This window comes from Mus musculus, chromosome 9, assembly GCF_000001635.26.
Source record: "Mus musculus strain C57BL/6J chromosome 9, GRCm38.p6 C57BL/6J".
Taxonomy (NCBI): Eukaryota; Metazoa; Chordata; class Mammalia; order Rodentia; family Muridae; genus Mus; species Mus musculus.
Genome location: NC_000075.6, coordinates 118,824,198 through 118,839,269, shown reverse-complemented (window position 1 = coordinate 118,839,269; position 15,072 = coordinate 118,824,198). Strand labels below are relative to the sequence as shown.

At 46.1% G+C, this 15,072-nt stretch overlaps 1 protein-coding gene and 1 pseudogene across 3 annotated transcripts in view; one reads left to right on the top strand and one right to left on the bottom strand.

The window, feature by feature from the left end:
• Nucleotides 1-15,072, bottom strand: part of Itga9 (integrin alpha 9) — a 294,295-nt gene that overhangs the window by 61,734 nt on the left and 217,489 nt on the right. For all 3 annotated transcript variants that reach the window (NM_133721.2, XM_006511918.4, NM_001113514.1), the window contains 2 exons: nt 6,450-6,536; nt 4,895-4,974 (listed from right to left, as the gene is read on the bottom strand). In NM_133721.2, coding sequence (NP_598482.2) covers nt 4,895-4,974; nt 6,450-6,536 — 167 coding nt within the window. The remainder of the gene's footprint in view (nt 1-4,894; nt 4,975-6,449; nt 6,537-15,072) is intronic.
• On the top strand, nt 478-1,849 carry Gm10157 (annotated as a pseudogene).

The following is a 15,072-nucleotide window of genomic DNA, read 5'->3' as shown; positions in this document are numbered from 1 at the left end:
TAGCTCACTCTTGATGGAAGAGGCATCTCTTGCCCTGTCATTTGTCCAGCCACTTGGGAGCTGCTGGCAGCTTGCACCCAATAACGGTTTGATCTGTCATCAAGTAAGGGCTCCGGAATGAGCCAAGTTGAAAAGCTGAGATAAAGAGACCAAACATCAAACAACTTTCGGCCATCCCTCAAGCTCCAATGTGCTGGGGCTTCTCCAAGTGGGCTGCCCGGCTGGCTGGGCTGCTGATGTGGAGATGAGGGCTCAGGAAACAATGTTTAGTCTCAGTTTGATGTTCCCTGAAAGCGCTAAGTAGGCAAGAGCCCTTCAAAGGGTGGCGATGGAAGAGAGGAATGACTGATATTTTAACTGTCAGACTCGAGATAAGGAGCTTTAGGGATCTGCCTGTTGTGGCAGGGAGTCAAGTGTTAGGAGGGCTCTTTGGGTCGGGCAGACCAGATTTCCACAAAATCTCCAAGAGAAGCAAGTATGTGGGATAATCCAGTATGTTTAAAAGGTTATACACACTCCTTAGCATTTAGGATCTAAGGGGTTAACTGGAGATTCTTATACTAATGTTTGTGAGTTGTTTTTTTTTTTTTTTTAACTTTAGTAGGTAGCATGCATTCAAAAATATAACCTACATTTAGCTAACTGCTAAATAGTGGGCACCTAACAGGTGTTTACTGAGCAGTGGCATGCATGGGAGAATCAAGGACTTGTACATTAGTTGGAATCATTGAGTCCAATGGAGGAGTTAGGGGAAGGACTGAAGGAGCTGAAGGGGTTTGCAACCCATAGGAAGAACAACAATATCAACTAACCAGACTCTCCCTCCTCCCTCCCCCCCCCCCCCCCCGAGCTCCCAGGGACTAAACCACCAACCAAAGAATACACATAGAGAGACCCATGGCTTCAGCTGCATGTAGCAGAGGATGGCCTTATCTGGCATCAATGAGAGAAGAGGCCCTTGGTCCCGTGAAGGCTTGATGCCCCAGCATAGGGAAATGTGAGGACAATGAGGCAGGAGTGGGTGGGTGAAAAGGGAAGCACCCTCATAAAAACGGGGGTGGGGGGTGGGGGTGGGGGGTGGGATAGTGGGTTTGCAGAGGGGAAAGCCAGAAGGGAGATAACATTTGAAATGTAAATATGTAAAATAACCATTAATAAAAAAAGAATCATTGGGCCCCAGTCACTGAGCCGCCGCTGAGGACTCAGCTGCCTCCCCCTCGAGCCCCCTCGCTTCCTGACACTCCGCCCCCCCCCCCCCCGCCTTCTCCCGCAGCTGCCTTCTGCAGGCCGTTTCCACCGAGGAAAAGGAATCGTATGTCCGCTAATCCAGAACCTCCACTCTTTCGACCCCTTTGCTGATGCAAGTAAGGGTGATGACCTGCTTCCTGCTGGCACTGAGGATTATATCCATATAAGAATTCAACAGAGAAACGGCAGGAAGACCCTTACCACTGTCCAAGGGATCGCTGATGATTACGATAAAAAGAAACTAGTGAAGGCATTTAAGAAGAAATTTGCCTGCAATGGTACTGTAATTGAGCATCCAGAATATGGAGAAGTAATTCAGCTACAGGGTGACCAGCGCAAGAACATATGCCAGCTCCTGATAGAGACTGGGCTGGCTGAGGACGATCAGCTGAAGGCTCATGGGTTTTAAGTGCTTGTGGCTCTCTGAAGCTTAAGCGAGGATTTCCTTTCAATGAGTAGAATTTCCCTTCTGTCCCTTGTCACAAGTTTAAAAACCTCACAGCTTGTATAATGTAATCATTTGGGGTCCGCTTTTAACTTGGACTAGTGTAACTCCTTCATGCAATAAACTGAAAAGAGCCAAAAAAAAAAAAAAAAAAAAGAATCATTGAGTCTTTCCCTAAATTCCAATGTTTAGTTCTTACTCCAGACCAACTAGATCCAAACCCCAGGAGTGGGTGGGGTTGCATGAGGCAGCCGCAGATTCCAAAGCTCCCAGGTGTTTCCACTGTGCCCAGCACAGCTCTAGCTAGTGGGCATGTCAGCCTACCAGAGGAAAGGAAGCCTTCGAGGCTGTGCTTCTGACCCCTGCTCTCTGTTCTCTCTGGGAATGGGGCTAGAGGCAAGCTGTGTCATCTTCTTTTGACAAGGAAATCCTTTCCCTGTCCTGCTCCTTTTCATGACCAGTGCCCGGGCTAGGTGTTGAAGGACAGACAGCACACTGCTGAGTCTGTCCAACAGTGCTTGGTTTTCTGTGGCTCTAAGAAACAGCAGTGTACTCGGGTTTCAGGGGGCATCTGCCTCCCTGTGTTCAAGCAACAATCTTGAGATGTGTTGAGTTGTTACATTGTGTCAGTGCACCTGTCAGCTTTAAGTTTAGACACAACCTAGACTCACCTAGAAAGGTCTCAGTAAGGGATAGTCTACATCGTGTTGGCCTGTGAGTGTGTGTGTGTGTAGAGGGGGGGCCGTGTATGTGCGTGTCTTAAAGTAGTGTGTGAAGACTCAGCCCACTGTGGGCATCAACATTCCTTAGGCAGGAGGTTTTGAACTGTGTAAGAGTGGAGAAATCCAGATGAACACAGCCTAGCAAGTGAGCACGCATGCCTCCCTTCCTCTCTGCTCTTGACTATGGGACTAATCCGTGGACAATGTCTGGGAAGACACCACTGAGACAACTGGTGTAACGACCACAGGCTGTGGGTCAGATGCACCAAGGCTGAAGTTCCCAAGTTTGACCGTCACATGTGGCTTTGTTCTTGGGGAATTCGGAGGGAACCTTTATGGGTTGAGGGGAATGGTTTCTACATCTTATTTTCAGATGATCAAGAAAAGAAAGTCCAGAAAGAAAGGAGAAATCCATGAGTCAGATGTCAGTACTGGCTGAGTTAATACCACATGGGACTCTTGGACAGTTATGGCAACATATTTTCAACTAGAAACTTCAAAATCTTAAAGTGTGAGTGTGTGTGTGTATGAGAGAGAAAGAGAGAGAGAGAGAGAGAGTAAGTATGTGTACTGTGTTTGAGTGTGTGTACATGTGTGTATGTGTTGTACTGTGAGTGTCTGTCTGAGTGTGTATATGTGTGTGAGTGTGTGTGTCTGTGTGTATATGTGTATATTGTATTTGAGTGTGTATGTGTGTGTATGTATGTGTCCTGCATTTGAGTGTGTGAATGTGTATGTGTGTATGAGTGTAGGCATGTGTATTGTGTTTGAGTGTGTGTAAGTATGTGTGTGTTTGAGTATGTGTGTTTGTGTGTGTAAGTGTGCGAATGTATGTATGTGTGAGTATGTGTGTGTGTCTGAATATGTGTGTATGAGTATATGTGTATTGTGTTTGAATGTGTGTGTGTATGTGTACTGCATTTGAGTGTGTTATGTATGTATATGAGTGTGTGTCTGAATGTGTTTGTATGTATGTGTATTGTGTTTGAGCATGTGTTTGTATGTATGTGTCTGAATGTGTGTGAGTATTGTGTGTATTGTGTTTGAGTGTGTATAGGTATATGTGTGTATTGTATTTGAGTGTGTGTATGTGTGTGTTAGTGTGTGTATGTGTATAAGTGTGTGTCTGAATGTGTATGTATTGTGTTTGAGTCTGTGTTTGTATGTGTGTGTTTGAGTGTGATGAGTATTGTATGTTTGAGTGTGTGTATGAGTATATATATATGTGCTTGAGTATGTGTGAGTGTGAGTGTATGTATGCATGAGTGTGTGAGTGTGAGTGTGTGTGTGTGAATGTGAGCTATAAGAGGGTGTCAGATCCACAGAAGCCTGACCTACAGACAGTTGTACATTGACCAGCCTGGGTGCTGGGAACCAAGATCAAGTCCTCAACAAGAGTAGCATACTCTGGTAACTACTGAGCCATCTCTCCATCCCTATAGCTAGAATGTAAATGAATATGCTGTTTTGAGTGCCCATCCACACCTGCCTGAACTTCATCAAAGTCTGTCTGTCTGTCTGTACTCACTGACCTAATGGTGCTTCCTTTATTGGTGCACAGGTGAGGCTAGCTATTTGATACCTTGATGCTGCTTCAATTCAAGTGTAGGTTGTGGCTCAAGGAGGTAGTTCATAAACCCACAGGCTAGTTCAGGCACTCACAGCTATACACACTCCTAAGGGGAGTTACCACCCCGGCCCCTTTCCCTTCGCTGTCTGTCCACCTGGCTTCTGGGACAGTTCTCTTTTCTAGGTACACTATTTGAGTGCCTCTGCCAACTAGCTTCACCAAGTCCCCAGTCTGTAGGTGGCTTTCCCTTCTCTGTGAAACATGTATCCCCCAAATCAGATGACCTAGCCTGACAAACCTCAGAGAATGTCTGTCTGATTTGGAAAACATGGTCAAGCAGGAACTGGCCAGTTAATTCTATGATCTTGAACTAGAGTGTTACCTCATCAGGCCTGCCTGTCCTCAGTTGTAGACATCCCCGTGACGAGCTGATCCTCAGACCTCCCAGGCTTGGTTAGAAGTGGTGACCAGGGACAGCAGTTCTAACTGGATTTCATCTAAGCTTGAGTAGGTTTATGATCACCCAGAAGACACCTCTGGGCCTGACTGTGAGGGTACTACCACTGTCCAGGCATCTGTCTTCACTCCCAGCTCTCTGATCACTGGACCACTTAGCTGTGAGCAAGCACCTGCCCACTGCTGTGAGTTCCCAGGCCCGGTGGACTGTATCCCCTTTATCCATGAGCCAACACAAATCCTTCCTCCCTTGAGCTTTCTTCTTTGGTCACAGTAGTGAGCAGGACCTAATGAGCATCCACAGAGACTGATCCCTATAGTGCTTTGGGGAATTTATCACTGTGTAGCCATTTCCAAATCCTCTACATCCCAGGGACACCCAAGTCATGTCCTTTCCCCATCCCATAATGATTTTTATTTTTGGAAAAATAAAGTCTGTTTAAGTCTTTTTACCTCTGAGCAGTCACGATGAAGCTGAGAATTTCCTCTTCCCCAGACAGGTGGCTTGTATCAAAGATGACACTGAATTCATACTAGGGAGAAAGAAAGAAAGCACATTTGGCACCCACAAGCATTCTATACTTTTTAAACTAAATTTTCTAGAATGGTTTGCAGTTTATAACCTCTGGAAGCTCATCTGCATAGCAAGGGTTACTTTTTAATGTATATCTGATTTTCGGGTGGCAGGGGGCTGCCTCAGCAGAACTCCCTCCGCCCCAGGGAGATGCACATCACCCCTTCCAGCCACAGGAAGTCTTAGAGCAAGCAGCACATTGAAGCTGCAAAGCCGGGAGCCTCTGACTCGACTCCACCACCTTCCCAGCTTTTACGTTTCTCAGCAGCCATGATGTTCAAGATAGTCTTCAATCCCAGCAAATGCTGAAAGATTGCGAATTGCATCTCAATTATTTGGTTTCCACTCAAATTCTAGGCAAGTGCATGCTTTCCTGAGACGTCGAATTCCGTGAAACTGAATGCTACTTGAGAGCAGTGGGCACAGACCCTTAAATCAAACCATTATCTATGTTGGGCGCAGGCACCCCGTTCCGAGGCAGAAATCTCTGCTGCAGAGGAACTTGGTTTATGAGGAATGAAAGGGTCAAGGGTCTTGTCCCAGATGAGTTAAGTCAACCACCCTAAAGACTGAAGTGAGAGGAGGGCCCAGGTCACTGCCAATCAGAGTGAGAGCTGGAAGTGAGCGACAGAAGCCCACTGCCAATCAGAGTGAAAGCTGGAAGTGAGCGACAGAAGCCCACTGCCAATCAGAGTGAGACTGAAGTGTAGTCCCGCGGGCAGAGCAGGTCCTGGCACCTGATAACCCCAGAGTCTGAGGACAGGAGAGTGTGAGGGGGCCACAGGTAGGGGAGCTCAGCCCTTGTAACGGTGCTAGGTTTTCTACCTCCTCCCCATCCCCTCACCTCTGAGTTAATATTGCTTATGGTCTTGACATCTGTACGTGGAATTTAAAAAAATAATATAATATGATTATTTATGCTTATGGCCTCTGCAGCAGAAACAGGAAATCAATATTCTGATAGTCATTATTCTATTGACTTTATGACATTTGCAGAGTTGATACATGTTGGTGAGACTCACTTTCCACTGGGAGAGACAACTACATGCACTTTTGGTTTGATTTGTCACATGGATTAGATTTTTACAGCAGAGTAGCATGTTCAAGAAAGGCCATGGGCTTTTCAATGAAGTCTCTTTTCTGTTACTCGGAAAATGTACATGAAGTGGTGTGAGTGTGTGCAAATGTGTGTGAGTGTGCATGTGTGCATATGTGTGTGCATATGTGAGTGTACATAGGTGTGTGCATATTTGTGTATGCATGTGTATATGCGTGTGCATATGTGTGAGCGTGTGCATATTTCTGTGTGTATATTCAAGTGTGTGCATATGTGACTCTGTGTGTGTGTGTATGTGTGTGTAGCAATAAGTGGCCAATGGGAAGAACCAGGGGTACTCTGGTCTAGGAAGCACCCATCTTGGCCAAGGGCCTTACCTTAGACTTTGACCTCATGAAAGGAAATCCCACACTGCACTTGAGGAAGTCTGATTCCAGCAGCTCACAGGAAATGCCCATCTCCTCCTGAAACGGAAAATGTCAACAGATGGTGGGACTGTGTGGAGGATGGAGGCATGGGAGGGCCTCGTCCCCAGCTGTGGTGGGCTGGAGCTCTGAGACCAAGTCTCCACTCTTCTCTGCCTGCCCACTTTCCCAGGGTTCCCCGAGACAGCTTCAGAGGACAGAACTAGAGATGATTTTAAACTAATGATTGAGGTCTTAACCATCGTTGTTAACTTCTCTGGATTTGGACTCACACAGGAGAGTATACCCTATTGAATGTGTAGTCTCTGAGGAGACTTGGGCCATGGGACCTGGATGAACATTCCTTCTTTCACTCTTTCTTCCCCGACCCTCTGCACTTAGGAAAGGGTTTTGTAACTGGGCCTCATGTATTCTAAGCAAAGAAGACTGGGTTGCTAGGATGGTTCAGTGGGTAAAGGCACTTGCTGCCAAGCCTGACAACCAAGAGTTTAATCCCTAGGACCCACCTGGTGGAATGAGAGAGCTGACTGCTACAGGCTGTCCTCTGACATTCACATGTGTACCATGCCATGTGTGCATGTACACATACACACATACACATACACTTTTAAAAGGTGGAAGTGCAGGGCATCATATGTTAAGAAAACTCCCACTCAGTAGCCGTTTGCCCAGTATGCAAATGTTTTATTCATCATGTTATTATTTTTTACTTAAAAAAGATTTATTTATTTTGCTCCTTTATGTGTACATATATTTTACCTACATGTATGTGTGTGCACTGTGTGCATGCCTGGTACCCTTAAAGGCTAGAAAAGGACATTGGATATCTTGGAATTGGAGTTACAGATGGTTGAGAGCTGCCATGTGGGTACTGGGAATTGAACTCTGGTCCCCTGAATGAGTAGCAAGTGCTCTTAACCCCTGAGCCATCTCCGTGGCCCCAGCGGTGCTGTTTTAAAGAGGCTAATCACACCAGCAAGCCTTTAGCTTGGTATCTTTGAAAGTCATAATAAAAATACTGAATGATTTTAAATGCGGCATAAAGCCCAGATATTTTCACTAGCTTCTTACTTATTTTGCAAGCAGAGTCCCAACAAAATCTTTTGAAAATATTTTGACTATGAGATCTTGGACTGGACTTGAGGCCGACTGACTAATTTCTCCCAGCCTCACTGTTCCTGAGCTAGCAAGGGAAGCTGACAAGGTTCCTCTCTGGAGATCACAGGGAATTGTGATCCAATTGAAATTTCTTAACAGTACACATTATGCTCGAGATAGGAAACCATCAGTTAACATTAAACAAGCAAACAACGACAAGACCACAACACAACGACAGGAAGCATTGTATTGTGCGCGCACGCACACACACTCTCAGTGCCTGGCACTCAAGAGCTCTTGACTTTGCATTTATTGAGTGAGCAGGCTTGGCTCGTGGAAGCCTCGTGTGAGGGGACTGCAAACAGCAGCTCCTTTTGCTGGCCTGCCTGGCATGAGGGACGCTTGCCTTGAAGAAGCCGTCTTTTCCAGACATACCTTGGCTGCCCTAGTTCTGGGCACACAGCCAGCAGAGCCAGGGTCCAGACTCTGTAACAACGTGGGGGTGTTTGGAAGCTCAGACAATGAAGCCAGTGAGCCTCTCTGGCCTTTTGGCCTCCTTCCTCTCATTCACAGGAGGGTTTGATTTTAGACTTCGAGAAGGGTCTTACGCAGCCACCAACGTAGCAGTCTTTGGAGACAGAATGTCTTCGAGTTGCGAGGTGGGGTTACTCTAAGAGTCAGATTGAATTTGGAGTTTTGACTTTGCATTTTCTAGTTTCAACATGTGTTTGTCAAACTGAAAACGACCCTCAGGTCTCCATGTCTGGCTATCGGTTTGATGTTCCTCTGAGATCCGTTTCTTAGCATCCTCTGGTGGGGGTTCTTTTTGGAGGTGTTTCATCCCAAACTTCTTAAGTAACAGAGGAGCCAGAGGCAAGCAAAGCCCCTAGCAACCTGGCTCAACAGAAAGAGGCGTTACTCCTGGAGAAGACACCAGCAGCTCTCTTCAGTGACAAGTCAGCTGAGAGACTTGTTGCTCAGCTGACTTGTCAGCACCTGACAGCACCTGACAAATTTCTGTTGGTGAAACACGTGGGCCGGCTGCAGCTTAGAAAGGAACGTGTTTTGGCCTTCACCGGTAGGCTTTGACTGTTGGTTCAGATTTGCAATGGCTATGTGTGTTGTCATGTAAATAAACTATCCTTTCTGGAAGCCTGCATTTTATCACCTGTCTAATGAAGTCACAGCACCTGCCTGAGATGACCCTCCCCTCCCCCATGTCCCAACCAAAGCTGAAGGATGTGGGTAGGTTTCACAGGTGAGCTCTGCTCAGCAATGGCTCACCAACATGCCAGGCAGTGTATAAACTCCATTGTCTCATGATTCCCTCTTACTTCTCCACTTGTGAGAAGGAACCTGGAGTGCAAAGGTGTTCTATCAGGTGCTGGAGGGCTGAGTGGGCATATGGATGCCAAATGTCCGAGCTCAGACCTGCTTCTCTGCACCATCTCTTTAAATGTAAATTCCCGTATCCTGATACAACCCCAGCCCCATGGATCTAGTACAGGGCACAGCAAGGGTATGAGGGAGACTTCTCACTTGAACATTTGGCGGTGAGACTTAGGCTCTGACATATGTCACAGGTAATACACACATGGTGTCTTATCTTCCGCCGTTGCCTAATGCTGTCTTTGCATTCGTCAAAGCATTCATTAATTCATCCACTCATGCATTCATTCACAAACTCCCTCACTGTTCTTCCAGCAAATGCCTATAAACACCAAGCATGGAACAGAGGGCCCTATGAAGGCTGAGAGGGGATGTCAGCCTTTAAGGGAGCAGCATTAACACTTTTTAATGTAGAAGGAAACAATCTAGGCTCTACCTAGATTGATCAATGAGGAGACCAAGCGTGGAGTTTCCATGGAACAGGATAGCATTCAACCTTGAGAAAATGCTGACGCATATCACAGCATAGGTGTTTGCTTGAAATTCAAAATTCAAAGGTGCAGTGAAAGGAACCAGCCATGCAGCCAATGTCACACATGTTGCTCCATTTATGTGAGATGTGCAGAACAGGTAAACACGAGGGGGGGATGCATTAGCGTCTGCTTCTTGCTGGGAAGAGATGCAGGGTGAAAGGTGGGGTGCACAAGCCGTGGGATTCGTCTCAAATGGAGGCTCTGAACTGACTGCGTTCACCTCTCCCACTTCACTGTGGCCTCTGAGCATCTCCCCTTCCTTCTGCTTAACAGCGGTCAGAGGCGATGAGCCTGAACATCTGCCACTGAGTTCTAACCAGGAGCGGACTCTTCCGGGAGGACTAGCTGTGCACAGGCCCTGCCTGAGGACCTGATGAAGACATTAAGTGCATGCTGGTCCCACCAAGCCCCAGGCTCTGGTGGAGAGCTGAGACTCACCAGACGGTAGTACCTCTCTAATCTATATGAGGCTACAGGGAAGATGATGATGGTAATGGTCCCCAGAGAGCTTTGTTAACTCCATTAAACCAAAGCAGGCAGCCTGGGTGTGCATTGGCAGAAAGCTCCCTGCATGGTCCTTATGGGCTCTCAAGTTAAGACCCTTGGAAAGCTACACAATGTTAAGGACCTCCAATGGACCTCAGGCCCTCTTCTCTAGTGCAGGATTCTTGTTTCCTCAAGAAGGGTCTCACTGTGTAGCCAAGGCTAGACCTGAACTCAAACTCCTCCTGCCTCTGCCTCCTGAATCTCTAGATTTCATCACACACACTCAACCCAAGAGTTTTTAGGAAGACTCCTGGGTGTGAGTGTAGTCTATGGAAAGAACCATCCATGAGACTCCTGCTCTCCAGGCTATCTCCTGCTCTCCAGCAACTATCAACTTGAAGGTTATTACATATGCTACCCAGTAGAAGAGGAACACTGGAACCTTTGCTGGCAGGTAGCTATGGCGGTGACTCCACCCCTGTGCAATGATGGTCATCCCAGACCCTGAGTCCTCAGATGGAGGCCTTGGGTAACCAGTTCCCTGCACACCATGCCCTGATGGCAGGGAATCAGGTGATCTTGGGTGCATTCAGAGCATATTGCTGTAGGCAACTCAGAGAACTGAACTCTAATCTCAGGGCTCCTGGTTGTTCCAGAGAAATTTACACATCCATCCATCCATCCATCCATCCATCCATCCTCTATCCATTCATCCATCTATCCATTCTCCATTTATCTATTCATTCACCCACCCACCCAGCCAGCATCCATCCATTCATCCAGCACCCATCCATCTATCCTCCACCCATCATCCATCTATCCATCCATCCATTTATCCATCTATCACCCACCCATCTATTCATCCATCTACCCATCTATCTATCCATCATCTATCCACCCACCCATCTATCCAACCATTCATCACCCATCCATTCATCCATCCATCCATCCATCCATCCATCCATCCATCCAATTTCTTTCATGTTGCTACAGCAGGAAACAGCTGTGGTAAACAAATTCTTATATATGGAACAGGTAAGTCTTCCATTCTCACATGTCTTTGTTTAATTTCTTGTTTAAGAATAATTATCCATAGAGTATCAACAATGCCCTTTATTGGGTGGGTCATCTGCCTTTGTAATCCGGTCATTGTTGACTTTACAGAGGATGCCTGGCCTGGCAGAAGGGAGGAGGAGCAACTGGTTGGTTCTAAGAATAAAGAGTGGTTAGTCTCTGAGTATTTGGGCAATCTGCACACAGATGGGATGGGTAACTCTTAATGGGAAAAGCACCAGGCCTCCCTATTCCATTCTGTAAACCTTACTCTACAGTTCAGCACCACTACTGTAATTTTTATCTTCCTTTGTCATGAACCATGAAATCTGTAAGTCCTTTAAGATTATAGGACGTGCTAGTCTACCTGAGTCAGACAGACACTCATGTCGTGGTAGAGAGTAGCCTGCCATTTGAATGCGTAGGTCAGTACCATCGTGAGTGGCAGTAAATGCAATCACCACATATAAGCTGCACTGTGCAGCAGAAAGGGCTCTCATTCAGAGTTTTACCTGGTGGACACAAGAGCTCTATCCAGGGCCCTGTGGCCAGCATAGGATTTGTACGGTTATGGATTTATTTGGAAGATGTTATTGTGCCCTATCTCGTGTGTCAGAATTGGAGGTTCACAGATGTAGGCCTCTCTTTAGTGCTCTTCTGGTATTTACAACTGTGACCTGATCAGCTTTGTCACTGTGACAAAGACGCAAGAAACCCAACATGAAAGTAGAAATGGCTTTGGCTCATGGTTTCAGCTCATGATCAGCTAGCCTGTGGTGAGGCATGGCATCTTGGTATGTCCTGAGTGTGGAATGGATCAAGTGTATTTACCTTACAATGTCAAGGAGATGGGAGTGAGAAAGGGGTCCAGGTCCCAACTATCATCTTCAAGAGCAGGTCCCCACTGATCTAACATCCTTCTACCAAGTCCTGTCTCCTAAAGAGTCTACCACTTCCTAACAGCATCATGTAGAGAGGGGACTTCCAGCACTATCCTGAGGTAACACAGACACAGAGCCATTGTCTTGGCAGCTGGTTCAACACGGAGCCACATACCAACCAAGAATTACGCTTTCAAAAGTTTCCCATAGGGCAGAGAAAGGAACACGAGCCATATTTCAGGGTGTGCAATTATGGGCATACCGCCCAAAAGCCCAAGGCCAAGAACTTCAGTGATTGATCCATTGTTATAGCAATTGAAAGACTCTTCTGCAGGAGCACAGAGCTAAGAAATACCAATTAACGGGACAGAAGAGAGGCTCAGTGGTTAAGAGCACTGGTTGCTTTTGCAGAGGACCTGATTCACTTCTTAGTACTCACGTGGTAGCTGAAGGCTGAACTTCAGGTACAGGAGGGATTTGATGCCTTTTTCTATATGGTTCATATAGATACAAGCTGGCAAAACATTCATTACACTTTTAAAAATACTAAACATAATAATAATAATAATAATAATAATAATAATAATAATCTACAAATAGAGTTAAATGCTTGAGTTAGTATGCCCTGGGAGATAGGTTCTGCTTTCCAGGTTTATCCTTGGTCTTCCACTTTTGGTTAACTAGCCAGTTGTTTGGAATGACTGGCCCACACACATGATAAGGATGCTTTAGGCTGTTTTGATGACCAGGTTTCAAATCCTATCTTGCTAGAGATGTGTAGAATCTAATGACTTTTCCTGGTCCTTTGGGGAAAAAAAGGCCAAGCCACATGGTTATGAGCCAGTCTAAGGCACAGTGTAAATTGCTTGTAACATGGTAGTCTTGAGTGTGTTAGGAGCTGCCTCCGTGGTTGGGGTGAGCTGAATGGACTGGGTTGTTACGTCTTTCTGCTGATGCTGCAAAGGTAATTGAATGACCAGCATTTTCTAGGTGTCTTTCCCACTCTGGACAGTTTTGTTCATTCCTATTTTTCTTCATTTTCTAAGTGTTTTCCAGTATCTTGCTCTTTCAATGTTGGTGTTTTGTTTGTTTGTTTGGTTTGGTTTTTTTTTTTTTTTGTTTTTGATTTTGTTTTGTTTTGTTTTGTTGGTCCTGCTCCATGTGGCAGATCTGACCACACAACAATTCTCTAAAAACAGGCTGTGGGAAGAGGGCTGCTGTCCAGGCTTCCATAGCTCATCAGTGGTCTTACATGGGTCTTACAAGGCACTCTGCTAGCATCGCTGTGTCTGAGGATCATTACTGGTTTCTAGAACCATCTTTGCCTGGGGACACAAGGAGATTGTCATGCTTGGGAATTCCTTCAAGAGAGCATTTACTCACGGTCCCTTGTCTCAGACCAGAATGTTCTCAGGTGTGAATTATTCCTAGGACTGTGCTAGAGTCACTCATCTTTGCCCTCATGAGTACATCATTTGATACCTGTTCCTTCCCAGGCTTACTTCCTCATTCCCCTATGTACACCACTTAGGAAATCATTATTACATGATAGTTTTGGTAAGGACTTCATTGTAGAGAACTGTCCTAGTGAGCTTTTCAGCTTGACACAGCAAAGAGGAAAGTGTAGAATCATCCATGAGGAATTGCCTAAATGGAACTAGCCTGTGGGTATACCTGGATGGGATTAGTTGTCTTGATTGTTAATTGTTGAAGGAGAACCTGGCCCACCGTGGGCGGCACCGTTCCCTAGACAACTGATCCTGGGCTGTATAAAGAAGCTAGAGCCTAGGAGTAAGCCAGCAAGAAGCATCCCTCCATGGTTTCAGCTTAAAGCTCCTGCTTGACTATCTGTTCTGACTTCTCTCAATGGTGGCTTGTGACCTGGAAGCAAAAGACAAATAAGAAACTCCTTCTCTAAGTTGCTTTTGGTTGTGGCATTTGTCAGAGTGACAGAGTCAACGTAGGACAGGACCTCAGCCTAAGAAAATAAGAAACAGAGGACACACAAACACCCACCCTCCATCTTCTCTCTGTGCCTCACCCATGGAGACAGCCACTTGATGTCAGGTTCTGAGGGAATGGGCTCACAGGGCTTCTAAACCTCACATCCTAGAACACGTTGCAGGGCAGAGACACTTCCTCATGACCTTCCTGTCCTGCAGAGATCAGTATCTTCTAAAGCAGAGACTGCTACCAGTAAAACATTCCGGATGCCACCTCCCATGGCACGCATGCCTGCATATTGATTTTAATTCACTTAAGTGCCTCTTAAAACAAGACTCATTCCATTATTGTTCCTGAGTGTTTCCTTTGTATGCTCGGAGGAGGATGACAGAGGCATTGCCCACGTAAATCTCCACAGACTGAGAGCTGGGGCACTGAACAGCAGGCTCAACCCCCCCCCCTTTTTTTCTCTACAGTATTTTTCAGGGGGAGAAATTGAGAACCTGGCAATCCTGGATTTAATATTTAGGTTCTGTTGTGGCTATCAGGATCCAGAGAGGACCCAGAATATTGTTCTCAAATATATTTGGCTTTTTCACCCGTAGATGGTCATAGATGCTTATGGTGTTCATGCTGCCTCAGAGTGAGACCCTCAGCCTGCTCGGACTGCCTGGAAACTGAGGGGGCAGAGCTACTGTACACTGAGCTCTGACCATATTTGAGGCTGGCACTGCTCTAAGCATTTTTGCTGGTTTTATTTCTGTGGCTATGTTTTGTTTTTAAAAACTTGTAAAAAGCAACTTAGGGAAGAAAGTTTATTCAGTTTAAAATTTCCAGGGTACTGTCCATCATTTCAGGAACTCAAGGCAGGTCACTACATCACATGGATATTAGAGAGCAGAGAGAATGGAGGCCTGCATGCATGCTTAGTGCTCAGCCAGCTTAATCAAGAGCAGAGAGAATGGAGGCCTGCATGCTTAGTGCTCAGTCAGCTTAATCAAGAACAGAGAGAATGGATGCATGCATGCATGCATGCTTAGTGCTCAGTTAACGTTCTCTATTCTTACACAGTCTAGCCCCCCCTCCCCCAGCTAGTGACTGGTGCTGCCCACTTTCAGGTTGTGTCTTTCAAATCAGTTAAGGCAATCGGATAGCCTCCCACATATATCCACAGACCACACTAATGTAGAT